The 27,800-nt window shown below is 35.6% G+C and overlaps 1 protein-coding gene across 1 annotated transcript in view; it reads left to right on the forward strand.

Annotated features, from left to right (window-relative positions):
* SPAG16 (sperm associated antigen 16) overlaps window positions 1-27,800 on the forward strand; it is a 943,524-nt gene that overhangs the window by 646,706 nt on the left and 269,018 nt on the right. The window contains exon 14 of the mRNA XM_064587011.1: window positions 6,723-6,788. Coding sequence (XP_064443081.1) covers window positions 6,723-6,788 — 66 coding nt within the window. The remainder of the gene's footprint in view (window positions 1-6,722; window positions 6,789-27,800) is intronic.

Here is a 27,800-nt window from a genome sequence, read left to right on the forward strand (position 1 = left end):
GTTGTCATTGATTAATTAGATAGTTTTAAAACCAGTTCTGGTTGTTTACTTGTAAGCAGGGCTATGGAACTGTTACTAATTGATTGGACAAGTTTAAAACTAGTTCTGGTGTTTGTTACCATGACAATGAGTCTTTTCCTAGGAAAGTGGTGATTTTTTTTTTTTTAAATTCTCAGTGGCCAACAAAATATAAATAGAAGAAATAGAAAAGACTACAAATTAATCTACAATTGGTAATATCTCTTATTTGTGTAGACATTATGCTAATCCTTTACACAAATTTCTCCAACTATAAATGGGAATTTAATATATTACCAGTTTCATATGGTACAGATTAAAAGAGTTACTCTGTGCAAAGTACTTAGTGTGGTGTTTATATAAATGAGAGATATGACAGTCACTGAGGATTAAATGTAATAATAAATAAAGCACTTAGCACAAGGCTTTAGTTACATAATAAACACTGAATCAGTGTAAAGCTGCCTCCTTCCCCAGGAGTCATCAACTATTTCCATGTACTTGTTTAGAGATAATGACAGAGTCAATGGGTAAATATGCTACTGGGTTAGAACCATGTTGTGGGAAAGGAGTTGAGAAAAATAAGACTGTGCACATTATATGGCATGACTAATCGAAATGAAAATAAATATTGGGAAGAAGACCAAGCTATTTAACCAAAAATGAGGTATCTGGTGAGGGTAGATTTTTCCAATTTTCAGTTGTGATCACTCTGTAACTGTTTACTTTTTTACTTAACAACTGTTTATCAAATCCTACCACAGCTGTCTTGGGCTTTGGGGATAATAAGACTGGTGGGCAAGACAAATAAATTTCAAACAAGTTTCTCTTGTGGAATTATATTCTAGTGGGAAGAAACTAACAATAAACAAGGAAACAAATTCTTAAATGATTTTAGTTCAAAAAAATAAATAAATGATTTTAGTTCATGATGAGTGACATGAAAAAAATAAAACAGGGTGGCCTATTCGCTGGATACCAACACCTGTGGGAAGCCCAGTTAAGCCCCAGAATTCAGGGGCTTAACACATTGGAAGCTTAATTCTCACTGATGGAATGTCTAGTTGGAAAGTCCTGATTGGTGGCTTTTCTCCTTATGGTAGTTCAGAAACTCAGGCTAGTTCCATTTGTGTTTTTCCATCTTCCAGAACACTTCTGTGTATAGTCTGCAAGCAGATAAAAATAAAGAGCTTACAGGATTGTGTGGGATATTTTAAGGGCCAGGCCTACAGGTGATTTATTGCATGATTGCACACGTCACACTGGACAGAACTCAGTCACGTTGTCACACCTGACCTCAAGTCTGACTGAGTGCCCAAGAGAAAAAGGAAAGGGATTTTATAAAAGTTTCTGCTACTATAGGAGAAAATACAGGAGAGGAGGCAGGAATATTAGATATCAGACATCACTGAAAATGTTGTGTTTGAGTTGAAAGCAGCATGGGAAGAAGGACAAGGACATGTATTTAGCTAACGTGAAAACATCCAAGGTAGACAAAGCAGGACGTTCAAAGGCAGGAACATCCTAGGCCTATTAGAAGAAGAGGAAGGCTAATATGATAGTGTTGTTTTTGTGACTATATTTACTTATTTATTTATCCTGACAGGAAACAGGAGGTTTCTGGATCAGTGATCAGACCATTTATTTACTCACTGAGCAGCTTATGTTGATTTGCCATTTCCGCATTCCCCATGGGGGGAAGCTGCGAGAGCCAGGTGTACCCCACAGGTACGGTGAGGTCATGTGTCATGAAAAGGAACCCCCAAATTATGAAAGTCAGAGCCCTTGTGCCCCTCCAAGGAGGAAAGGTGATGGGGAGAGGGGAGAGGGAGAAATCTTTGTTGGAAATGTAAACAGATCCTCTCTGGGAAGAGAAGAGATAAGCCTCTAGGCTTGCAACCCCTGAAATGTAAATGAATACCTCAGAGAGAGATGCACCTAAATCTCTCCAGAGATCTCTGTCTTTACAGTTGGATTGTTATTCAATCATCCTTTAATCCAGATGTAGTACTGTTTGCTCAGAAAGCCCTGACCATGCAGAAACATGAATATATTCATGAAGCACAGTGCATGAGAAGGAAGAATGGTAAAGGATGAGGTCAGATAGGCAGACAGGAGCCAAACAGTATGGAGCCTTTGGAACAAAGTAAAGACTTTGGAATTTATTCTGAGTATGATGGTAATTGTTCAGGTGGCTGTTACCAGGAGCATGGCATGATCTGATCCAGGTTTTATTGATCACTCTACTTGCTGTGAGAGGAATAGATGGGGAGTGGGGTGAGAGTAGAAGCAAGGAGACCAATAAGGATGCTCCTGCTGTCTTTGGGCTCAGTATGATGGCTGATTTCCTGCACAGAGTAGTAATGGTAAAAAAGGGACAGAGGTGGGCATAGTAGGGCTTTGTGTTGAAGAAAAAGCTGATGTGCTGGATGAGGGATGTGTGGGGGTGGGGGTAGAAGGAGAAGTATTGTAATTCTCAGGTGTGTTATTGCCTAAGGTTTTTTTGTTTGTTTGAGCAACTGGTAGTGCCATTTACTTAGAGGGAAAGACTTGGCAAGAGTAAAGACAGGCAGTTGAGAAGTAGTAAGTCAAAGGTCTTCTTTTGCATATTCTGTCTGACGTGCCGTATCACCAGCAGGAAACAGATGACACATGAAGGTTGAATGTTTACAGAGATGTGAATGGTGTTAAGGGAACAAACACAGCACCCAAGGGCTAGCAACAATGGGAAGCCTGAAGGGGCAAGGGAAGGAGAACATTACTGGATACGGTGGAGCTGTAGCCTTGGGAGAGGGCCCACATAACATGAGCGGAATTAGGTAGAAAACAGGACCACTGACAAAATCACAGCTGAACAGGAAGGGAGCTAAAGTAGTCATTTATCTGCCCTCTATATCTTTCTGCTTTTTCATATCCTGCTGGTGCTTCCCTCTGGCTGAATCCAACCAGACGCCGGAGGGCTTGAGTGCCCCCAGTGATGTGGTTGGTAGAAAGCAGGGCACAGACTCTGGGCAGGGCCACACAGGGATGAATCCGAGGGACAAGTAGAAAAAGCAGCACCAGTTCCTCTACTACTCTTCACTGGGGTCTTTAAGGAAAGAGAGAGCTAAGGGCAGAAATGGTTTGGAAGTCATCAGCATTTCAGTGGTTTATGTTGCAGGTTAAGAGCTAATATTTGTTGGGCGCCTGGGTGGCTCAGTTGGTTAGGCGACTGCCTTCAGCTCAGGTCATGATCCTGGAGTCTCTGGATCGAGTCCCACATTGGGCTTCCTGCTCGGCAGGGAGTCTGCTTCTCCCTCTGACCCTCCCCTCTCTCATGTGCTCTCTCTCATTCTCTCTTTCTCAAATAAATAAATAAAATCTTTAAAAAAATAAAAAGAGCTAATATTTGTTAAGCTCTTACTTTGTGCTAGGCACTCCACCAACATTTCACATGCATCTTCCAATTTAATACTCAAAACAAACCTAGAGGTTAAATACCATTACCTGAGTAATGGTATTTAACCTCTAGGTTTGTTTTGAGAATTAAATGAGGCAATTGACACACAGTGAAGTGAAGCAATTTGTTTAAGGTCACACAGCTATCAGGTAGCAGATCCAAGAATTAAGTCCCAGACGTTTCTATTCCCAGGGCCAGAGATCGCAATCATCACTGCACGTAGCTTTTCTGAGAGAATCAAATACTGGAGCAATGACATATTGGGTCACATGTTTTTTTTTTCTTATAAGACTCTTCCCTCTTTTACTTTTTTTTTTTCCACTTCTTTGGAAGAAAACAATCCTGACAAGAATTCATCAAAGAAGATATTCCAAATTTTAACATCCTGGTTTGGGTATTGCTTTTGATTAAGGCTGTTTGCAGACTAGAATATTAGTAACCCACATATGCCCTGTACCACAAAAAGAGTAGATTCACTTTTATCTTGGGAACAAAGCTAGATAGAAAAGCTTTTTTTAACTTTTCTTAATTCATGAAACATTTATCTTCAAGTCAGGTTTTGTTACAGCAGCACAAATGTGGTCCGTCAGCATTTCCATTATAGCCCCATATTTCCAAGGCTTTTCAAGAGTGCCTTAGAGATTCCACTTTGAATTAAAACTTGGCATTCAGGATTTGAATCAGAAAACTCCATTTTCCTTAACAATTAATCAAAGAGTTTAGAGATTCTCACATTAGAAGAGCACCCAATGTAAAACTTTTATAATGCAAAAAAAATTTCACTAATTTAAATATATATATTTTAAATATTAACACTCACTATGCAGGTGTAATATTATACAACTATATATGATGTTAATTCTAAGAGAAAATTAACTATAAAAGTTCCTAAGATAACACATGAAAGCTTATAACATCTTACACTTTGCCTTTTTGGCTTTGTAAGTAATTTATTTCTACTTTGGTAATTTAGAGGATTTGAAGTTCTCAGCATAATTGTTTTAAAGTTGTAGCAGTCTCAAGATCGTGAACCAGAATAACATGGGTAAGGGAGATCCTGAAAGAGTGCCAGAGTAGTTCAACATATTTTTGTGAAATTTAAATTCCTGTGGGGAAATTTTGCATTCTGTGAAAAGGGATTAACAGCATGCATTAGTTCTGTAAATAAATATTTGAAATGTAACTTGCTGAACACAATGGCAATAGTGAGGACTCAATAGAGCCTAGTTATAAAACCTTTCCAACTTTGCTTAGTTCCAAACTATTCCATGAATGTCCTATAACAATGAGGAGACATGCTGACGATACTCTATCTCGCAATCTTTCCTCCAGCCATAATGGTTTAGGACTAAGTAATCAGAGTAGATGAAGCCTTTTAGCAAGCCTACTCTACTTCTGATTTACTTCTCTCCATCCACATTGGTTTCCTTGCTATTGCAGAAACACACCAGGTAAACGCCTATCTTTGAGACATTTGCTCTACCTTTTCTTTCTTCCTGGAATGCTTTTTTTCCAAATGTCTCCTTGGCTTGCTTCAATCCTTGTTCAAACCTTACTTGTTGTGTGTGGTCAAACCATATCATTCTACTTGATAATTTGGTTTGCCCTTAGCCCCTCAATCCCAAAACTCATAATACCCCTTACCCTGTCTGACTTTTCTTCTTTTCACAATACCTAGGATCTTCTAACACACTTTATACCTTTCTAAAATATCTATTTCCACCCTCTCCCCTTATAAAGTAAGGTTGATGAAGACACAGTTCTTTGTTTTATTCACTGACAGATCCTAAGCACCTAGAATTGTGCCCGACATAGATTAATTGCTCAAAAATATTTGTTGAATGAATACATTGTTGAATTAAATCTGAATTTTAACCCATAACAAGAATCTACATCCAGATACAACTCTGGTTCTTCTACAAAATTTGTGTTATTTCCCTAAGATAATTAAGAATGCCCTTTGAACATTGGTTTCAAAATGAAACTCCCCACATTTAAAGCCCCTGTGTAATGTGTTATGAGCCCAATTTGCTTGAAATAATTTAAACTGAAGTTTGGAAACTTTTGTAGTTAATTTTAATTTTAATTATTATTTGGAAAAGATGACCAGAATGGGTAGATGTGAAATATAGTTTTCATAAAACAAATGCTTAGTTTGTGTTAAAAGTGTTTTATAACATTTTTATACATATAATGATATTAATGCCAAACTGTGGAAACTCAGGAATTAAAACATGATCTCATAATCTAAAACAAACAAAAAAAGAACCCCACATCCCCAGTAGTAATGGCAATGATGTGCTGAAAACAAGCACCCTCTATAAGGGCTTCACTACTTGGCCCCATGGCTTGAAAACTATGCTAATTGCAAGCCGGAGTCATATAGTGAAATTTCACCACCAGCTCAATAGCATAAAAGTGACGATACTAGAGTTCCAGTGCACAGACAAGCACTAATGACACACTTACGAACATAGCCTGGACTGATTCTGAGTGGTAGCTGATAGCAAAACCTAGTATTTTCAATCATGAGACTGTATTAACTTTATTATTGGACTAAAGCAATACTTTTTTTTGGGGGGGGGGTGGTATAAGCAGTTTATTTGGTTGCTATCCCAGGAAGTAGAAGTGAAGAAGCAAGGAGTGAGCTAAAGAAGAGAGCAAGACCCAATAAAGGATACATTCTTGATCCAGTTACCCTATGGGCAACTAAGGCTAAATCCTGCTGAGGATTCTCTGATGAATAATTGTAGAACACACAGTCTTAGAAGCATTCCTTTAAACAGCACTGTCCAATAGGACTTTCTTGATGATGGAAATGTTCTATGTCCACATTGTCTGCTATAATAGCCACCTGGAATATGGCTAGTATGACTGAGGAATTGAGTTTTTAATTTTATGTAATTTTAATTAATTTAAGTGTAAATAGTCATATAAATGGCTGGCTAGTGACTACTCGATTGGACAGCTCAGCTCTAAAGGATCAAAGTTCCAGGCATTAATCACTAATTCCCATCCCACATTTGTCAAGGTATATGGAGGAAGGGGTATAACTCTGTCATACTTCCAACCTAGTCTGCATGGAGGCTAAGATATCTTCCAGGGTTGGGGAGAAATCCCTGAGGAAGAAAAGTTGAGAGGAACACTGTCTTGGTATAAGGAAACTTAATGCAATACTTTAAAACAAATAAAATTAATTACCTTTTGATTTCTTTCACACATTGAATGGCATTTATTTGATTTTATTTCTGCTTTGTCTTCCTAGGGTAACTGTGAGCAGTCACTTTATGGTCACATGCATTCTATCAATGATGCCACCTTCACTCCTAGGGTGAGTTCAGTTCTCCCAATAAATACTTTTAATATTTCATAGATACAAGTTAATTTTATTGAAACAAAATACCAGGAGAAAATGGTAAGTTAACAGGGCAAGGAGAACAAATTCTGGAATTAATTTATGACAATGGAAAAAACATATAGATAGTTTGGGTTGTAGAAGTTTAAAAAACACACACAATATACAGTGGTAGGAACAATGAGGAATTCTATCTTTAACTCCACTTAAACACATTTTTAAAAGCGTCTTGTCTAATGCAGGCTCAAGAAAGTAAGTGGGATATAAACTTGTAAATATTAATGTAGAATCATAAAAATAATGAAAATGCTTGAAAGGAAACCCAAGAATAAAAAAGCCATCAAAGAAAAATAGACTTTCTTCAGGTTAAAACAGAGCAACCTTGATTTGACAGCTTTTCAATTACTCATTGAAAGGTTTCAAATATATCTTTTTCCAAATAAACTGATGACATAGCAGAAGTGTTTATCCAGTTTGAGGTATTCAGATATCAGGATGATTTCACCAACTATGAAGATTATTAAACACTGCTTTGAGTCGCTAAGCTAATTGAGGTTGTCTTTAAAACAGTACAGATAATACTCATGGAAGGATGATTTAAGTTTGTTCTTTCTCAGATGAAAGCTATTTGACTGATAGATGACCTCTCAAGTCCTTTCAAACTCTATGATTTAATTATAGCTAACATTTTAATTTGTCTCTAAATTCCCAGTAGAGTGTGAATCTTAATTCCATACCCCTCTTCTTTCCCAATTAGCTAAAAAATTAATCTGATAGATTACCTACCTCTAACTTCAAAATGACAGCATTGTCAAAATTCTGATGCTATCATGCTGTTATTATTCTTTTAGATAGAAGAAAAATGTTCACCAAAAATTATTTCTTCTAAAGGAATGTTATTTGCTCCAACTAAAATTATGCTGGTGGCATTGTGAATGACACCTGGAATGTTAGTGATGGGCTCAACTGCAATTATATTTTAACAAATTCATCTTATTAAGGAACTTCCATTTAATTGACTCTGTTGAGCCAATATATTACGGCTTATTTCTAGGTACAAAGTAAAATTTATTTTTAGCAGAATATAGAGCCATTTAAGCACTGTGAACCCATATGATGTAGGATATTTATGCTAAAAATCTATTAAATGGCTTATAGCTTCACATACCCTAAGAAAATTGAATGGAAGCTAAAATGGAATAAATTATTTTGTGAGTCAGGCGGTTTATTTTTTAGCTAAAAAAGAAATGCCATTTAACATCCCAAATAATACAATTAATAAATATAGAATTAGCCAAATTAAATTTATTCATTTAGCAATCAAGGGACACATACATTAAGTACATATAATTAAAAGGCAAGATGATGTATATGAGGTCCAGGTGTCCAACATCAAAGTGGCTAACTTATTTTTGTTTATACACTTTGTCCATACCAAAGGACTATTACCACACTCTTCCAAATCAACATCCCCGGGCCTCATTAAATGCTTCCATTAACTTATGTCTTCTTTGCTGTAAATGTGTAATAACTATTAAGGAAATTATATTTTATGATGATAACTGACACGGGTGAAATTTTTGGTCACATATGTCAATTGTTTTGAAAACTTTTATTTCACATACTTGCCAAGGAATGTCAATAGATTAGGAGGTAGCAGTGACTGAAAGAGCATAAAGACTTTTACTCAAGGACGTGGCATTGTGACACAGTTCACATTGAAGCAAACTATCAGACAAAGCTGTCATAATAAATGCATTGTACAGTGCATATATAGCAGGCAGAAATTTGAATATTTAGAATTAGACTTGCTAATTATTTGATGCCTTTAGGGATATGACTTCAAGTTGCATTACTAGTTAAAAATGCATTTAGCTATTTATATAAACATAATTTAGGAAAGTTCTACAATTTTAGATTTGTAAGCAGAAATCACAAATGTAAAATTCAATGTTATCTAGCTAGCAACCAAGAATCACAGAAACAAATATATAACATATAATGGTTTGGTATGGTCCTAAAAAGCTATGTAAATTGAATTGTATTTCTATGTTGTATTATTAGGATTCTGGTATCTTTATTTCTGACTAATCTTCCCATTGGAAATAGATACTTATTTAAAACTTCTTTTTTTAAAGTAATCAGCTATTGAAACATTTTAAGGAATTATGAAAGGGTTTAACTAAGTCCATTTTGTAAAGCAAAAACAAAAATTAAAAAAAAATTGACAATCGTTGGACACAGAAAATTCAATATAAATTAAAAACAAAACAAAACCAACAACTATGTAAAAACACATAGCAAGAAAATGAGCAAGGTATCCCTATCAGAGTATCCTCCACATTTAATTTTCCAGGAAGTAGTCTGACCTGATGGAGATTCCATCAGGCCTTCTGGTAGCTCTCGTTGCATCCCCCAAGAGGGATGTGAGAGATAGGAAGGGTATTGAAATCAGATTAGAGAACAAACATAACTCTCTGGGAATGAATGTCTAAGTAATAAGAGAAAACCTGCTGTTTTAGAATGTCTATCAATAACAGAAATAAATATAACACATTTTGTATGTCAAAATGGCCATAAAATCAAAATGAAAACATCAAAAAGCCAAGTACTAATAAAACATAAAGGTATGGAAAAAGGTTAAGTCCAGTCTGCATTTTCTATCCCTAGGTATCTTACCCTGCACTTTCTACCCTTAGGAGTCAGAGGTTATGGATCCAGGTTGTTTGATAAGGAGTGACCCAGGAAGTCAGGTCTAAGTCAGCTTCAGTTTAAAGGTCATTAAGGAAAAAATTGACTTTCTGACCTCATTTCCTCTATGTAACATACCTGGCAAATCTACATTCTTTATAGAAAAGATTTAAATATGTGGAGATTTTAAAATACTATATCATCAAACTGGTTGTTTTCTGTTTTTTGTTTTATTTGAATATAGTTGACACAAAATGTTACATTAATTTCAGGTGGACAACTTAGTGATTTGAGAAGTTTATACATTATGCTATGTTCATCACAAATATAGCTACCATCTGTCCCATTACATTGCTATTAAAATGTCATTGACTATATTCCTGATGCTCTGCTTTTTATTTCCATGTCTTACACATTCCATAATCGGAGGCCTATATCTCCCTCTCTCTTTCACTCATTTTGCCCAAACCCCCACCACCCTACCCTCTGGCAACCATCAGTTTGTTCTCTGTCTTTACAGTTCTGCTTTTTGTTTGTTTACTCAATTTTTAGATTCCATTTATGAGTGGAATCATATGGTATTTGGCTTTCCTGGTCTGACTTATTTCACTTAGCAAAATCCCCTCCAGGTCCATCCATATCGTCTCAAATGACATGATCTCATCTTTTTTATGGCTGTGTAATATTCCAATGTGTATGTATACCACATTTTCCTTATCTTTTTGTCTATTGATGGACACTTAGGTTGCTTCCATGTCTTGGCTATTTTAAATAATGCCACAATAAACATAGAGGTGCATATATCTTTTTGAGTTAGTGTTTTGGTTTTGCTTGGGTAAATACACAATGGTGGAATCATTAGCTCATATAGTATTCCTAAACATTGCACAAGGGTTCCTTTTTCTCCACACCCATGCCAACACTTATGTCTCTTGTCTTTTTGATTTTGGGCATTCTAATAGGAATAAGGTGATATCTCATTGTGGTTTTGATTTGCATTTCCCTGATGATCAGTGATGTTGAGCATCTTTTCATGTGTCTGTTGGCCATCTGTATGTCTTCTTTGGAGAAATGTCCATTCAAGTGTTCTGCCCATTTTTTAATCAGATTGTGGTTGGGTTTTTTTTTTTTTTTTTTTTTTTTTTTTTGTCTTTTTGGGGGTTTTTTTTGGTATTGAATTGTACGCATTCTTTATGTGTTTTGGATAACCCCTTCTTGGATATATCATTTGCAAATATCTTCTCTGATTCAGTAGGTTGTCTTCTTTGTTTTGCTGATGATTTCCTATGCTGTGCGAAAGCTTCTTATTTTGATATAGTCCCAATAGTCTATTTTTGCTTTTGTTTCCCTTGCCTTGGGGGATGTATCTAGAAATATGTTGCTATGGCTTATGTCAGAGAAATTCCTTCCAGTGCTGTCTTCTAGAATTTTTGTTGTTTCAGGTCTCTCATTTAGGTCTTTAATCCATCTTGAATTTATTTTTGTGTATGGTATGAGAAAGTAGCCCAATTTCCTTCTTTCACATGTAGCTGTCCAGTTTTCCCAGAACCATTTATTGAAAAGACTGTCTTTTCCCCATTGTATATACTTATCTCCTTTGTCATAGATTAATTGACCATAAAATATGGGTTTATTTCTGGGGTCTCTATTCTCTTCTATTCATCTAAGTGTCAGTATCATACTGTTTTGATTACTACAGGTTTGTAGTATATCTTGAAATCTGGGATGTGATATCTCTAGCTTTGTTCTTCTTTCTCAGAATTGCTTTGGCTATTCAGAGTCTTTGGTGGATCCATACAACTTTTAGTATTATTTATTCTAGTTCTGTGAAAAATGCTGTTGGTATTTTGATAGGGATTGCATTGAATCTGTAGATTGCTTTGGGTATTATGAGCATTTTAACAATATTCTTCCAATCCATGAGCATGAAATATCTTTCCATTTGTGTCATCTTCAGTTTCTTTCATTAGTGTTTTATAGTTTTCAGAGTACAGATCTTTTACCTCCTTATTAAGTTTATGACTAGGTATTTTATTCTTTTTGATGCAATTATAAATGGTGTTTTGTTTTTAATTTCTCTTTCTGTGACTTTGTTGTTAATGTATAGAAACACTATGGAATTCTGGGTATTAATTTTGTATCCTGACACTTTACTGAATTCGTTTATTACTTCTAGTAGTTTTTGGTAGTATCTTTAGGATTTTCTATGAATTGTATCATGTTATCTCCAAATAGTGACAGTTTAACTTCTTCTTTACCAATACAGATGCCTCTTACTTCTTTTTTCTTGTCTGATTGCTGTGGCTAAGACTTCTAATACTATGTTGAATAAAAGTGATGACAGTGGACATTCTTGTCTTGTTCCTGAGCTTAAAGGGCAAACTCTCAGTTTTTCACCATTGAGGATCTTGTTAGCTGTGGGTTTTTTATATATGGCCTTTATTATACTGAGTTGTATTCCCTCTAATGTATTTCTTCTTTTGTTCTTTTTCTTTTTAATCAATAGTATCCATAGTGTTTTGTTTGGCTTTCTTTCTTTCTATTTTTTGGGGTTTGTGGTTACCATGAGGTTCATATATAACATTCTAAGTAAATAGCTGTTCATATTAATTTGAAAATCAAGTAAGGTCAAATACATTCTAAAAGAAACTCCCTTCCCCATTTTATGTATATGTTGTCATATTTTACATATTTTTATTCATATTTTTCTTATTATATTATATTATTATATTATAATATTATTCATATTTCCCCTAATTATGGTCATTTATTTTCCATTTAAAGAAGTCCCTTTAACATTTCTTATAAGGCTTGTTTAGTGGTGATAAAGTCCTTTATCTTTTGTTTGTCTGAGAAATTCTTTATCTTTCCATTAAATCTGAATTATAACATTACTGAGTAAAGTATTCTTGTTTGTAGGTTTTTTTTTTCCCTTCAGCACTTTGAATATATCATGGCACTCCCTTCTGGCTTGCAAAGTTTCTGCTTGATAGCCTTATAAGATTTTCCCTTGTAGGTAACTTTTTGATTCTCTCTTGATGCTTTTAGGATTCTCTATCTTTAACTTTTGACATTTAAATTATTATGTGCTCTGGTGTTGACCTACTGGAGTTCATCTTGTTTGGAACTCTCTGTACTTCTTGGACTTGGATGTCTATTTCCCTCCTTAGATTATGGAAGTTTTCAGTTATTATTTCTTCAAGTTTTCCACACCTTTCTCTCTCTCTCCTTCTGTGACCCCTATAATGTGTATGTTTGTTCGTTTGATGTTGTCCAAGAGATCTCTTAATTTACCCTCATTTTTTAAAAATTCTTTTCTCTTTTTTTTTGCTGTTTAGCTTCTGTGCTTTCCATTACCCTGCCTTTCCGTTCATTGCTAGTTCTTCTGTGTCCTATAATCTACTGTTGATTCCCTCTACTGTGTTTTTCATCTCAGTTATTGTATGCTTCAGCTCTGACTGATTCTTTTTAATATTTTCTATCTCTTTATTGAAGGTCTCACTGAGCTCTTCCATTCTTTCCTCCAGCCCAGTGAGTATCTTTGTGATCATTACTTTAAAATCTTTTTCAGGCATATTGCTTATTTCTATTTCATTTAATTCTTTTACTGAGTTTTTTTTTCCTTGTTCTTTCTTTTGGAGCATATTCCTCTGTCTCCCCTATTTTACTTTACTTTCTGTGTTTGTTTCTATGGATTAGGTAAAACAGCTACTTCTCCTAAAATTGAAGAAGTTGTCTTCTGTATGGTGACCCCTATGCAGGCTGTATGTGCTTGGTGACTGTTGGTGGCTGGCTGGAGCTGTGGCTGTATATGTTAATTACTCTTTTAATTTTTTTAAAATTTTTATTTATCTATTTATTTTTGAGAAAGAGAGAGAGAGCACACACAGGGGGAGGGGCAGAGGGAGAAGCAGACTCCCCACTGAGCAGGGAGCCTGATGCAGGCTTGATCCCAGGACCTGGGATCATGCCCTGAGCCGAAGGCAGATGCTTAACTGACTGAGTCACCCAGGCGCCCACTAGTTACTCTTTTAAACTGTGACATGTCTCCATCTCTCTTGCTATTCTCTGGCCATTCTCTCTGTCTTTGGTTGCTCAGTAACTGTTTAGTCAGCACTCCATTCTTCTTCAGGAAAAATTGTTATATTAATAGGTTTAATCTGGTGTGTTCTGTGGAAGAGGAGAGTTCAGAATCTTCCTATGTTGCCATTTTAAACTGAAACTTTTTTTCCTTAAATTAACTTTAAATTTATGACTCGAAAGTACAAATAACCACTCACTATTACTTAACATTTGTATGTATGTATGTATGTATGTATGTATGTATTTTAGAGAGAGAGGGAGGTGGGGGAAGGGGCAGAGGGAGAGAGAGAATCTTAAGCAGGCTCCATGCCCAGCATGGAGCCCAGTGCAGGTTCAGTCTCACAACCCTGTGATCATGAACTGAGCCAAAATCAAGAGTTGGACGCTTAACCAACTGAACCACCCAGACGCCCCACTATTACTTAACATTTAGATTGTATTTCTCTAGTGTGTTCACTTTTCTATTCACTTAGATTACTTTTATAACTCCTTCTTAAATATCCTCATACTCCTACTTCCCTCTCTTCCACAAACTCTCTTCCTATATCCTTGACTCATTCTTTAGTGATAAAATAAAAACCTTCAGAGAAGAAATCTCTTGTTCCTACTTCTACATCTCTACATATATGGGCATCTCCACTCATCGTTAGTGTCTCACCTTCAGTAATCTTAGAAGGACTTTTTCAGTTCCTAAGAAGTTTTAATATTTTGGTTCTACAATAAATTTCATTTCCCATTCTTCTTTCACTCTCTTCATAAGTTTACGTTACAATTATTTCTTTTTCCCCCTTTCTGTAGGACTATTTTTATCTCTATATAAACATGTTCCAAATTTGTCTGTTTTTTAAGTTTGAATTTCATCTCTCAATCACTTGCTGTCTTACTTTTCCTAACCTTCCTTCCTTCCTTTTCCTTACTCTTGATTTTTTGTTTTGTAAATTTGGACTTATTTAAAATTGCTTTTAGTACCAAATCTATGAAATATACATGAAAAATTTGAGAGCTCTCTTTGAATTGCTGATTTATAATTTGATTACATTATTGTCAGAAAAAATATCTGCATGATGTCAGTTTTGGAGATTTGGTAGGACTTGTTTGTGGCCTTGTGCATGATCATTTTTAAAATGCCCTATGGAGGTTTAGAAAGAATGTGTGTTCTTGTTTGGGACACCTAGTTGTATATTTTAGATAAAGATTGCTGTAACTATAATTGTGCAAATCATATAAAAACATGATTTTTTTGTCTGTTTAAAATTTTATATTATGAGAAATATTAAAATCTCCCAGCATTCTTACAGATTTTTAATTTTCAGTTAAAAAGAAATCATTTATAGATTTTTATATATTCTATTTTCAAATGCCATTTTGCTTTATATTTTGTTGAGACTCAAATTGTTAGATGCATGTAAATTCATGAGTCATATCTGCTTCATGAAAACTTCCTTAAAGACTTATGTAAAATAGCCGTTTGACACAATTAAAACATTTTGCTTTATATGACTTAATTTGATCATATTTACCCAATGTATCTTTTATCATCCTCCAATTTCCTTCCTTTTTTATGGTTTCATTTTATTTCTCTTATAAGTGGTATATACTGTTTTAATTTGTGTTTTTAATAAAATCTGAGTCTATTAATAGCTGACATTAATTGGTCTACATTTGTTATAATTACTAATATATTTGGATTTACTTTTACCATCTTATTTTGTTTATTCTATTGTGTAATTTGCTTGTTTTTTCCTTTTTGTCTGTCAAAATTTGTTACTCTTACATTTTAAATATGCACATATTTTATTTCTCTAAAATGTCTACAATTAAATAATATTGCTACTCTCCCCAGAATAGCACAAAGAAATTAAAACACTCAGACATTTTCTAGACATCAGTTTGCCATATTACATGTTATTTTTATTTTACATTTTGATCCCACCTTGAAACAGTTGATATTTATTAGAGCTACCAATATATTTTTATTAATTCATTGTTTACAATTAACTTATTTATTTTTTCTCCTTCTTTTAAGGTTTCATTTTCTTCTTGCTGAAGAATACTCTCTAGTAGTTCTTTCAGTGAGGGTTAGTAGGCAGTAAGTTTCTTGGCCTTTGCATATTTTATTTTCATTGTGATATTCCATTTTCTTCTGGATTTATTTTTGCCATGGAAGTCTGCTCTCAATCTAGTAGCTGATCCTATGTAGGTAACCTGTTTGTTTTTTCTCTCTGATACTTTCTAGTACATTTAATATTTTATTTTCAATATCTTTGTCATGTGTGTACATGTGGATTTGTCTCCTTTTTTCCTTCAAAATTTGATGTGCTTCCTCAATATGAGCACCCTTGTATTCTGCAATCCCAGAAAATCTTCAGCCATTATTTCTTTAAATATTGTTTCTTGTCAGTCTATCCTTAAGACTATCTAGTCTATCCTTAAGACTCTCCTTTTATCCTTAGGTTGAAACCTTTTGTTTAGTTCCCCAAGTTAATTAACTTGTCTTTATATTTCCCATGCTTTAGTTCTCTATGCTGAATTCTGCTGGACTTCTTTAGATCTCTTTTATAATTCACTAAATATTTGGCTGAATCTAGTTTACTATGTAATTTTTCTATTGAGTTTTTTTTTCCAATTTTATTTTATTTTTTATTATGTTATGTTAATCATCGTACATTACATCATTAGTTTTTGAAGTAGTGTTCCATGATTCATTGTTTGCATATAACACCAAGTGCTCCATTCGATATGTGCTCTCTTTAATACCCATCACAGGGTAACCCATCCCCCCACCCCCCCTCCCCTCTAGAATCCTGTTTGTTTCTCAGAGTCCATAGTCTCTCATGGTTCATCTCCCCCTCCAATTCCCCACGCCCTTCATTTTTCTCTTCCTACTATCTTCTTCTTCTTTTTTTTTTAACATATAATGTATTATTTGTTTCAGAGGTACGGGTCTGTGATTCAACAGTCTTACACAATTCACAGCACTCATTATAGCACATACCCTCCCCAGTGTATATCACCCAGCCACCGCACCCCTCCCACCCCACCATTACAACAACCCTCATTTTGTTTCCTGAGATTAAGAATTCCTCATATCAGTGAGATCATATGATACATGCTTTTCTCTGATTGACTTATTTCACTCAGCATAATACCCTCGAGTTCCATCCACGTCATTGCAAATGGCAAGATTTCATTCATTTTGATGGCTGCATAATATTCCATTGTATATAAATACCACATCTTTATCCATTCATCTGTCGATGGACATCTTGGCTCTTTCCATAATTTGGCTATTGTGCACATTGCTGATATAAACATTGGGGTGCACGTACCGCTTTGGATCACTACATCTATATCTTTGGGATAAATACCCAGTAGTGCAATTCCTGGGTCGTATGGTAGCTCTAGTTTCAACTTTTTGAGGAACCTCCATACTGTTTTCCAGCGTGGCTGAACAAGCTTGAATTCCCACCAACAGTGTAGGAGGGTTCTCCTTTCTCTGCATCCCCACCAACATCTGTTGTTTCCTGACTTGTTAATTTTAGCCATTCTGACTGGTGTGAGGTGGTATCTCATTGAGGTTTTGATTTGGATTTCCCTGATGACAAGCGATGTTGAGCACTTTTTCATGTGTCTGTTGGCCATTTGGATGTCTTCTTTGGAAAAATGTCTATTCATGTCTTCTGCCCATTTCTTGATTGGATTCTTTGTTCTTTGGGTGTTGAGTTTGATAAGTTCTTTATAGATTTTGGATACTAGCCCTTTATCTGATATGTCATTTGCAAATATCTTCTCCCATTCTGTCAGTTGTCTTTTGGTTTTATTGACTGTTTCTTTTGCTGTGCAAAAGCTTTTTATCTTGAAGTCCCAATAATTCATTTTTGCCCCTGCTTCCCTTGCCTTTGGCGATGTTTCTAGGAAGAAGTTGCTGCCGCTGAGGTCAAAGAGGTTGCTGCCTGTGTTCTCCTCAAGGATTTTGATGGACTCCTGGCTCACATTGAGGTCTTTCAACCATTTTGAGTCTATTTTTGTGTGTGGTGTAAGGAAATGGTCCAGTTTCATTCTTCTGCATATGGCTGTCCAGTTTTCCCAACACCATTTGTTGAAGAGACTGTCTTTTTTCCATTGGACATTCTTTCCTGCTTTGTCAAAGATTAGTTGACCATAGAGTTGAGGGTCCATTTCTGGGCTCTCTATTCTGTTCCATTGATCTATGTGTCTGTTTTTGTGCCAGTACCATGCTGTCTTGATGATGACAGCTTTGTAATAGAGCTTAAGTCTGGGATTGTGATGCCACCAGCTTTGCTTTTCTTTTTCAACATTCCTTTGGCTACTTCGGGGTCTTTTCTGGTTCCATACAAATTTTAGGATTATTTGTTCCATTTCTTTGGAAAAAGTGGATAGTATTTTGATAGGGATTGCATTAAATGTGTAGATTGCTCTAGGTAGCATTGGCATCTTCACAATATTTGTTCTTCGAATCCATGAGCATGGAACGTTTTTCCATTTCTTTGTGTCTTCTTGAATTTCTTTCATGAGTATTTTATAGTTTTCTGAGTATAGATTCTTTGCTTCTTTGGTCAGATTTATTCCTAGTTATCTTGTGGTTTTGGGTTCAATTGTAAATGGGATTGACTCCTTAATTTCTCTTTCTTCTGTCTTGTTGTTGGTGTATAGCAATGCCACTGATTTCTGTGCATTGATTTTATATCCTGCCACTTTACTGAATTCCTATATGAGTTCTAGCAGTTTTGGGGTGGAGTCTTTTGGGTTTTCCACATAAAGTATCATATCATCTGCAAAGAGTGAGAGTTTGACTTCTTCTTTGCCAATTCGGATGCCTTTGATTTCTTTTGGTTGTCTGATTGCTGTGGCTAGGACTTCTAGTACTAAGTTGAATAGTAGTAGTGATAGTGGACATCCCTGCCGTGTTCCTGACCTTAGGGGGAAAGCTGTCAGTTTTCCCCATTGAGAATGATATTCGCTGTGGGTTTTTCATAGGTGGTTTTTATGATATTGCAGGATGTACCCTCTATCCCTAAACGCTGAAGAGTTTTGACCAAGAAAGGATGCTGTACTTTGTCAAAAGCTTTTCCTGCATCTATTGAGAAGATCATATGGTTCTTGTTCATTCTTTTATTAATGTATTTTATCACACTGATTGATTTACAGCTGTTGAACCCACCTTGCAACCCAGGAATAAATCCCACTTGGTCGTGGTGAATAATCCTTTTAATGTACTGTTGGATCTTATTGGCTAGTATTTTGGTGAGAATTTTCCATCCATGTTCATCAGGGATATTGGTCTGTAGTACTCCTTTTTGATGGGGTATTTGTCTGGTTTTGGGATCAAGGTAATGGTGGCCTCATAAAATGAGTTTGGAAGTTTTCCTTCCATTTCTATTTTTTGGAACAATTTCAGAAAAATAGGTATTAATTCTTCTTTAAATGTTTGGTAGAATTCCCCTGGGAAGCATCTGGCCCTGGGCTCTTGTTTTTGGGGAGATTTTTGATGACTGCTTCAATTTCCTTAGTGGTTATAGGTCTGTTCAGGTTTTCTATTTCTTCCTGGTAGAGTGTTGGTAGTTTATACATATCTAGGAATGCATCCATTTCTTCCAGATTATCTAATTTGCTGGCATAGAGTTGCTCATAATATGTTCTTATAATTGTTTGTATTTCTTTGGTGTTGGTTGTGATCTCTCCTCTTTCACTCATGATTTTATTTATTTGGGTCCTTTCTCTTTTCTTTTTGATAAGTCTGGCCAGGGGTTTATCAATCTTGTTAATTCTTTCAACGAACCAGCACCTAGTTTCGTTGATCTGTTCTACTGTTCTTTTGATTTCTATTTCATTGATTTCTGCTCTGCTCTTTATTATTTCTTTTCTCTTGCTGGGTTTAGGCTTTATTTGCTGTTCTTTCTCCAGCTCCTTTAGGTGTAGGGTTAGGTTGTGTACTTGAGACCTTTCTTGTTTCTTAAGAAAGGCTTATATTGCTATATACTTGCCTCTTAGGACTGCTTTTGCTCCATCCCAAAGATTTTGAACAGTTGTGTTTTTCTTTTCATTTCTTTCCATGAATTTTTTAAATTCTTCTTTAATTTCCTGGTTGACCCATTCATTCTTTAGTAGGATGCTCTTTAGCCCCCATGTATTTGAGTTCTTTCTGACTTTCCTCTTGTGATTGAGTTCTAGTTTCAAAGCATAATCTTTTCATACCAGTTGAGACCTGATTTGTGACCTAGGATGTGATCTTTTCTGGAGAATGTTGCATGGGCACTACAGAAGAATGTGTATTCTGTTGCTTTGGGGTGGAATGTTCTGAATATATCGGTGAAGTCCATTGGTTCAGTGTGTCATTTAAAGTCTTTACTTCCTTGTTGATCTTTTGCTTAGATGATCTGTCCATTTCAGTGAGGGGGGTGTTAAAGTCCCCTACTATTATTGTATTGTTCTCGATGTGTTTCTTTGCTTTTGTTATTAATTGGCTTATATAATTGGCTGCTCCCATGTTGGGGCATAGATATTTACAGTTGTTAGATCTTGTTGGATAGACCCTTTAAGTAGGATATAGTGTCCTTCCTCATCTCTTATTATAGTCTTTGGTTTAAAATCTAATTTGTCTGATAGAAGGATTGCCAGACCAGCTTTCTTTTGGTGTCCATTAGCACGGTAAATGGTTTTCCACCCCCTCACTTTCAATCTGGAGGTATCTTTGCACCTAAAATGAGTCTCTTGCAGACAGCATATCGTCTTGTTTTTTTTTATCCAATCTGATAGCCTGTGTCTTTTGATTGGGGCATTTAGCCCATTTACATTCAGGGTAACTATTGAAAGATATAAATTTAGTGCCATTATATTGCCTGTAAGGTGACTGTTGCTGTATATATTTTCTGTTCCTTTCTGGTCTATTTTACTTCAGGGCTCTCTCTTTGCTTAGAGGACCCCTTTCAATATTTCTTGTAGGTCTGGTTTGGTGTTCATAAATTCTTTTAGATATGTTTGTCCTGGAAGCTTTTTCTCTCTCCTTCTATTTTCAGTGACAGCCTACCTGGATACAGTATTCTTGGCTGCATATTTTTCTCATTTAGTGCTCTGAATATATCATGCCAGTTCTTTCTGGCCTGCCTGGTCTCTGTGGATAGGTCTGTTGCCAACCTAATGTTTCTACTATTGTAGGTACAGACCTCTTGTCCTGAGCTGCTTTCAGGTTTTTCTCTTTGTCTCTGAGACTCATAAGTTTTACTACTAGATGTCGGGGTGTTGACCTATGTTTATTGATTTTGAGGGGAGTTCTCTGTGCCTCCTGGATTTTGATGCCTGTTTCCTTCTCCAAATTAGGGAAGATCTCTGCTATAATTTGCTCCAATATACCTTCTGCCCCTCTCTCTCTTTCTTCTTCTGGGATCCCAATTCTAATGTTGTTTCATTTTATGGTATCACTTATCTCTCGAATTCTGCCTCCGTGATCCAGGAGTTGTTTATCTCTCTTTTACTAAGCTTCTTTATTTTCCATCATTTGGTCTTCTATATCACTAATTCTCTCTTCTGCCTCATATATCCTAGCAGTTAGAGCCTCCATTTTTTATTGCACCTCATTAACAGCCTTTTTGTTTTCAACTTGTTTAGATTTTAGTTCTTTTATTTCTCCAGAAAGGGTTTCTCTAATATCTTCCATGCTTTTTTCAAGCCCAGCTAGTATCTTTAAAATCATCATTCTGAACTCTAGTTCTGATATCTTACTAATGTCTGTATTGATTAGGTCCCTGGCAGTCTGTACTGCCTCTTGTTCTTTTTTTTTTTTTGAGGTGATTTTTTTCTGTCTTGCCATTTAGTCCAGAGGAGAATAGATGAATGAGAGAACAAAATGCTAACAGGGTAACACTGACCCCAGAAAAATATACGCTAAATAAATCAGAAGAGACCTGAAACCAGGGGGAAAGAAAGAAAAAAGAAAAAAAAAAAAACAGAAAAGGAAAAGATACAAAAAAAAAAGAATATGATCAGGCTGGTGAATAGATCAGTGCCTCACGTTAGGTTTTGGGTGTATTTTGGTCTGTTAGAGGAAACTGCTTCCCAAAATTTTAAAGAAAGAAAAGCTTATATATGTACAAAAATAAGGGTAAATATGATGAAGGGATGGAATATGACTGTAAAGATGAAAATTCTAAAAGATTTTGTAAAAGGAATTGATAAGAAGTTGGTTGAAAAAAGAAAGAAGAGAAATTTTAAAAAAGTAAAAGGGAGAGACTGATCAGGCAGGGGACTAGAACAAAGCCATAAACTAGAGATTTAGGGTATATTTTGGTCTGTTAGAAGAAACTGTATTCCAAAATTAAAGAGAGAACAACTTATATATATACCAAAAATAAGGTTAACTACTATGAAGGGATAGAATATGACTCTAAAAATGAAAAATAAAAAAGATTTTTAAAAAAGGGATTGATAAGATGTTGGTTGAAGAAGGGAAAAAGAAAAATTCAGAAAAAAAAAGAAAATTAAAAAAATTAACTGTGAAAGTCTAAAGTATCATGGGGAAAAAGCCATGAATTCTATGTGCTGTATTCCTCTAGCACTGGGGTTTTGCCATTCTTATTGATGGGTAAACGTGATTCTTGCTGATCTTCTGGGGGAGAGGCCTGTTGCTGTGGTTTTCAAATGTCTTTGCCAGAGGCAGAATTGCTCCACCTTTGCTGTGGCGGGCTAAGTAATCTGCTCTGGTTTGCTCTCAGGAGCTTTGTTCCCTGCAAGCTTTCCATACAGCTTTGGAGGATGAGAGTGAAAATGGCGGCCTCTGAATCTCCACCCCAGAGGAGCCGAGAACTCGGGGCCCCACTCCTCAGTGAGCCAAGCAGTCAATCACTTCCATCTCCCTGGTCTCTGGCAGCACTCCATGCTCACCCGGCCTGTGACTGAGCATCTCTGTCTCTGGCACCCGACCCCGTGTGGAGTCTCCAAACCCAGCAGATCCCTGCAGTGCACTCCTGCACTGCTCCTCCCACGGGAGGAAGTGGAGTCTCCCTGGGTCTGCCACTTATTGGGTCCCTGCTGGAAGAGCAGTGGTCCAACTGTGCCCCGGATCACAGTTTATGTCAACCCTGAGCTGAGAGCCCACTCCTTGGCTCCCTCCTTGCAGCCAGTTTCCCCACTCCAATACCTGGGAGCTCAGCCGCACTCAGGCACCCCCGGTCTTTCTGTGACCCTGAGGGTCCTGAGACCACACTGTTCCAGTGAGTGTTCCACCCCCTGCTTAGCCACTGGGGCGAAGTCCCTCAGCAGAGCAGACTTCTAAAAGTTCCGATTTTGTTTTCTGCTGCTCTATCACTTGCCGGTAGTGGCTGACGGAGGCTCCCCCCCCCCCGTGGTCTATCTTCCACAATATCCCCTCAGATTCACTTCTCTGTGGGTCCTACCTTCCAGAAAGTGGTAGCTTTTCTGTTCAGAGAGTTGCTGCTATTCTTTTCTTCCATCTCCTGTTGAGTTCATAGGCGTTCAGAATGGTTTGATTCCTATCCAGCTCAATCCCTGGGACCAGATGAAATTTAGGTCTCCTACTCCTCTGCCATCTTGCGCTATGGAGCTTTTATATTTCTGTTACTACATTTATCATCTATAGAATTTCTGTTGGGTTCTTTTCAAATTTGCTTCTTTGTTTCATCGGGGTTTTTTTTTTTTTTGAGTTTAGATTTATGTTAATTTATTTTTTTTAACTTTTTAATCCATAATTTCTTTGAAGTTTGAATGGCAGTGTTATTTTTTTCATTATCTTATTCCTCCATGTTGCCCTGAAATCTCTAATATCATCTTTTCCTCAGCCATTCACGTATAAACTCCAAGTCAAAAACTCCACTGAAACTGCTCTTAGTTTTCATATTGTTACATCCAATGGTTATTTCTCCATTATTTTCAGTCTTTATTCACTGCAAACATTCTTCTTGAATCCTAAGAAGTGAAATCTCCATGGTCATTGCTTCTCAACCTACTATGTTCGATCCTTCTTTACCACTTGACTGCTAAATATTAAAAGTGTCAAGATTCAATCTTAATCTTGTTTTTTTAGCAAATTTCCTCCTTATATCATTTCATACAAACCTATGACTTATAATTTTGCCTACATGTGATGATTTCCAAGTAAGTCCCATTCTGCTCATTATTATTAGATTCATTAGCTATTTTGCTTCTCAGCCTAAATATCTATAAGATGTCTTATTTTGTCTTATTTTAACATGCTAAAAATGAAACTCTTGCTTTCCCTTAATCCTAACATTTACCCATCTCTTAGCATCTTTGTTAGTGTCACCCTCTTCTCCCAGTGCAGAAGCTAGAGGATCATAGTTCACCATTGTCTTGGGGCTTTTTGTCAGTTCATTAAAAAAAAAAAAAAATCTTTCAAAATTGGAATACAGTGAAAAGAAATAAAAAAAGAGAATATTTTAAAATCTTATTTGACTTTATATCTCTAACATCCAGTATAGTTTATTTTACACACTTAATGTTCAAAAATGTGATAAATGAATGCAGAGTTTTGAACAAATGAAAGTATAAGGATTTCATTATAGCATTGTATCATTGCATCTTATTTATTTCAATGTTATTGGCCTTCCAAGTTCTGTGGATATTAAACCACAAGCCATAAATATAAAGTGAAACTTATTTAATTATCAGGATAGATTAATTGCCCCTTAGAAAGCTTCTATAGAATCATAGTGTCCTGTCACTTTGGAGCACTGGAAAATTACAAAATTTCAATTATACTTTTGGATCCTGGTTTTGCCATTCACAAGATATATAATCTTTAGCAATCATTCAGTTATTTTGTGAAAATTAATGATAGAAAGAACAGTGAGTATTAGATAATATGTGTAATGTATTTAACCTAGTGCCTGGAAACTAGAAAACACTATCACTACCCCTCCTATTCCTACCACTCCCTCCCCCTCCTCCTCCTCCCTGGTGCTGCTGTGGCTCCTTCTCCTTCTCCTCCTCCTCCGTTTTCTCCTTTTTCTCCTTCTTCTTCTTCTTCTTCTTCTTTTCTTCTTCTTCTCCTTCTCCTCCTTCTCCTTCTTCTTCATGAAACTAATGTTCCTTTTAGAATTTGCATTCAAATAAGTAGAAGTAAATAAAAGAATATACACACACAAATATGTAAGATGAATTTCTTATATCCCATAATTTAGTTGTGTGTAACATAATATCAATGTTATAAACATAAATCTGCAATACATATTTTGCACTTTAACAGAGATAAGAAAATGGAATTCTGAAACTATTTCAAATAAGAAACTATGCACTGTAGTAAACTTGAGCTGAATACTACTAAAAAAAAAAGGTATTTCTCAATAGATTTTTTTTTATATCAAAACATACCATTTAGGGGTGCCTGGGTGGCTCAGTCAGTTAAGCATCTGTTTCAGCTCAGGTCATGATCTCTGGGTCCTGGGATCAAGCCCCGCAGTTGGGGGTCCCTGCTCAGTAGGGAGTCTACTTCTCTCTCTCTCTCCCTCTACTCCTCCCCACTGCTTGTTCTCTCTCTCTCTCAAATAAATAAATAAAATCTTTTAAAAAAAACAAACCATTTAGTAAATAGGTAGTTAAGAGTTTTAAATTTGATCTGATTTAGATTAATTGCTTTTCCTTAAGTTGCCAGTATGTGGACATAAATGCATTAATTCACATTATCTTTTCATTAAATCAGGAAATAAACTAATACCTGTATTGCGTATTTAAAAATATATATACCCTCAATCCATTTTAGCAAAAGAAGCTCAATTTCTTATTTTCTGAATTTTGTTATCTGAGCTCAAACAAAAAGTACTTTGTATCAGTCTCTGGCCATTTTATATAAAGAAATACAAACAACATTTAGGTCATGCAGCCATTGATCCTCTGAAGGACAAATGATGTCAGGCAGTACTTATATGCCAAAAAAATTTCAATTTTGTTTACTTCTTTAGCAATCTAACTTGATGTCAATTACCATTTAGCTGGGCCAATAATATTGATATTTGATGTCAGTTCTTATTCATTACTTCACCTGGATGATGCATAAGTCAAAACTTTTAGATGTGTGGTAAAAAACACTAAAGCAAATTCTCTCTACCTGGGCAAATTGAAAACAACAGCAGAATAGAAAATTAAAGGACATGTAGCATGCTCTTTTTATTTTATATGATATTTGAATTATTTCACTGCTCCTAATATTCAAAAATTAACTTAATATTTTTAAACTAATCTAATGCTATATGATATTCTTAAACTAAATCTTAACACTTTGCAAAGAAAATAACTTCTGATAGAAAAATATGACACTTAAAAATAAAGGGGAAAAAAGGAGTTGTATAAGCAGACATTCAAAAATTTATTGGAAAATTATTTTCTAAATGTAATGAATTTATAGAGGTTTTCTCCCTGTGTTTCTGCTTTGTTTTGTTCTTAGAAATTTAAAACTGTAAATGACAAAGAAATAGTACATTTAATATTATATCACTCTGCCTTCAAAGTGTAACCTTCAATAACTTCTACAGTTGGATAGTGATGATTTCATGCATTTGTAATTTTCTTGATAGTTCCATGAAAATTAGAAGCATTGTTATGTCATACTTCTTAATACTTCCTATTTGCCTATAAAACTAATAATTTGTTTTTCAATATATAAATCATTTGGATGGCTTAAAAATTTGGGACATATATGAAAAATTCAGTAATGAAATTTCTACTTAACAACTCTGCTGAGCACCTCCTATGTCCTGAGCACTGCTCTAAATATTGAGTGTTCAGCAATGAATGATGTCAAGTCCTATTCTTACGGACTTTATATTCTGGTAAATACCAAAAACAATAAACAAGTAAACAAATTAATAGTCTCAAGAATAATATCTGTTATCTAACCATAATCAATTAGGGTAAAAAGAGTAGTGTGTGAGAATTGGGTTTTACAATGGAATGAGTCAGGGAGGACTCTGTGAGAATGACATTTAAGAAAACCATGCAATGAGGGGCGCCTGGGTGGCTCCATCTGTTAAGCATCTGCCTTCAGCTCAGGTCCTGATCCCACGGTCCTAGCATTGAGCCCTATGTGCGGCTCCCTGCTCAGTGGGGAGCCTGCTTCTCCCTTGCCCTCTGCCTCTCCCCCCACCTGTGCATGCACTCTCTCTCATTCTCAAATAAATAAATAAAATCTTAAAAAAAAAAAGAAAGAAAAGAAAACCTTGAAATGATCTTAAGGAAGAGAACTCAAGTAGAGGCCACAAAAAAGTCCAAGTTCTGAGGTGGTAGTAGTGTGGAGTAGTGGAGTAACAGGACACATGGACCGGACTAGGATTAGATGAAGTAGGTGGAATACTTTGCATCTAATAGATAACTGTTAACTTAGATTGTTGTCATTGGTTAACTGTGGGATGGTTGAGGCCATTTTAGGATTCCAGAATGTTTATTTATACAAAAATACCCCAGCAATGATGTGTAATACAACTTTTAGCTGAGTGATACCTTAACTTTTTTTTTTTTTTTACCCCATATCACTTGGCACAATTCTTGGTGGAGAAGTTAATCAATAAATATTCTTTGATTAGGAAATATCAAAAAGTCCTGCAAGTCAGAACTCAAGAGGCATTTAAGAGGACACAGGACAGATTTTGCTGTGACATTATTAAATTTATTTTATACTATCAATCTTAAAATATTTTAAATTTAATACACCTTTCAGACTTTCCATGTTTGTTTTGAGCATATGGCTGCCAAAAATAGTTCAAAATGTATTTAGTACTTTTAATTTTATTTAAAAAAATTTTTAAAGATTTTATTTATTTGAAGAGTTAGCATGAGTGGGGAGTGGAGGGGAGGAGCAGAGGGAGAGGGAGAAACAGACTCCCCGCTGAGCAGGGAGCCCCCCTGCAGGGCTCAATCTGGGACTCAGGGATCATGACCTGAGCCGAAGGCAGATGCCTAACTGAGCCACCCAGGTGCCCCTATTTACTACTTTTATAAGAAATGATGTCACTTCTCAGAACATATGGTCATTTAGGCAAGCGGTCTTCCAATACAAAGAAGTCTCATTTAAATAGTTTTTACAGTACAAAATTATTTTAAATAATATCAACATATTGATATAAAATTATACATTTCTTTCTAGTCATGATTAGTTGTAGTCAGTCTAAGCTTGCCTATGATTTAAAAATTTTGCAAAATTACATGTATGATAAACAGCATGAGTTTTCT

Source organism: Mirounga angustirostris, unplaced genomic scaffold, assembly GCF_029215605.1.
Source record: "Mirounga angustirostris isolate CCGP_5_RB_7025 unplaced genomic scaffold, mMirAng1.0.hap1 SCAF_3, whole genome shotgun sequence".
NCBI classification, from domain to species: domain Eukaryota; kingdom Metazoa; phylum Chordata; class Mammalia; order Carnivora; family Phocidae; genus Mirounga; species Mirounga angustirostris.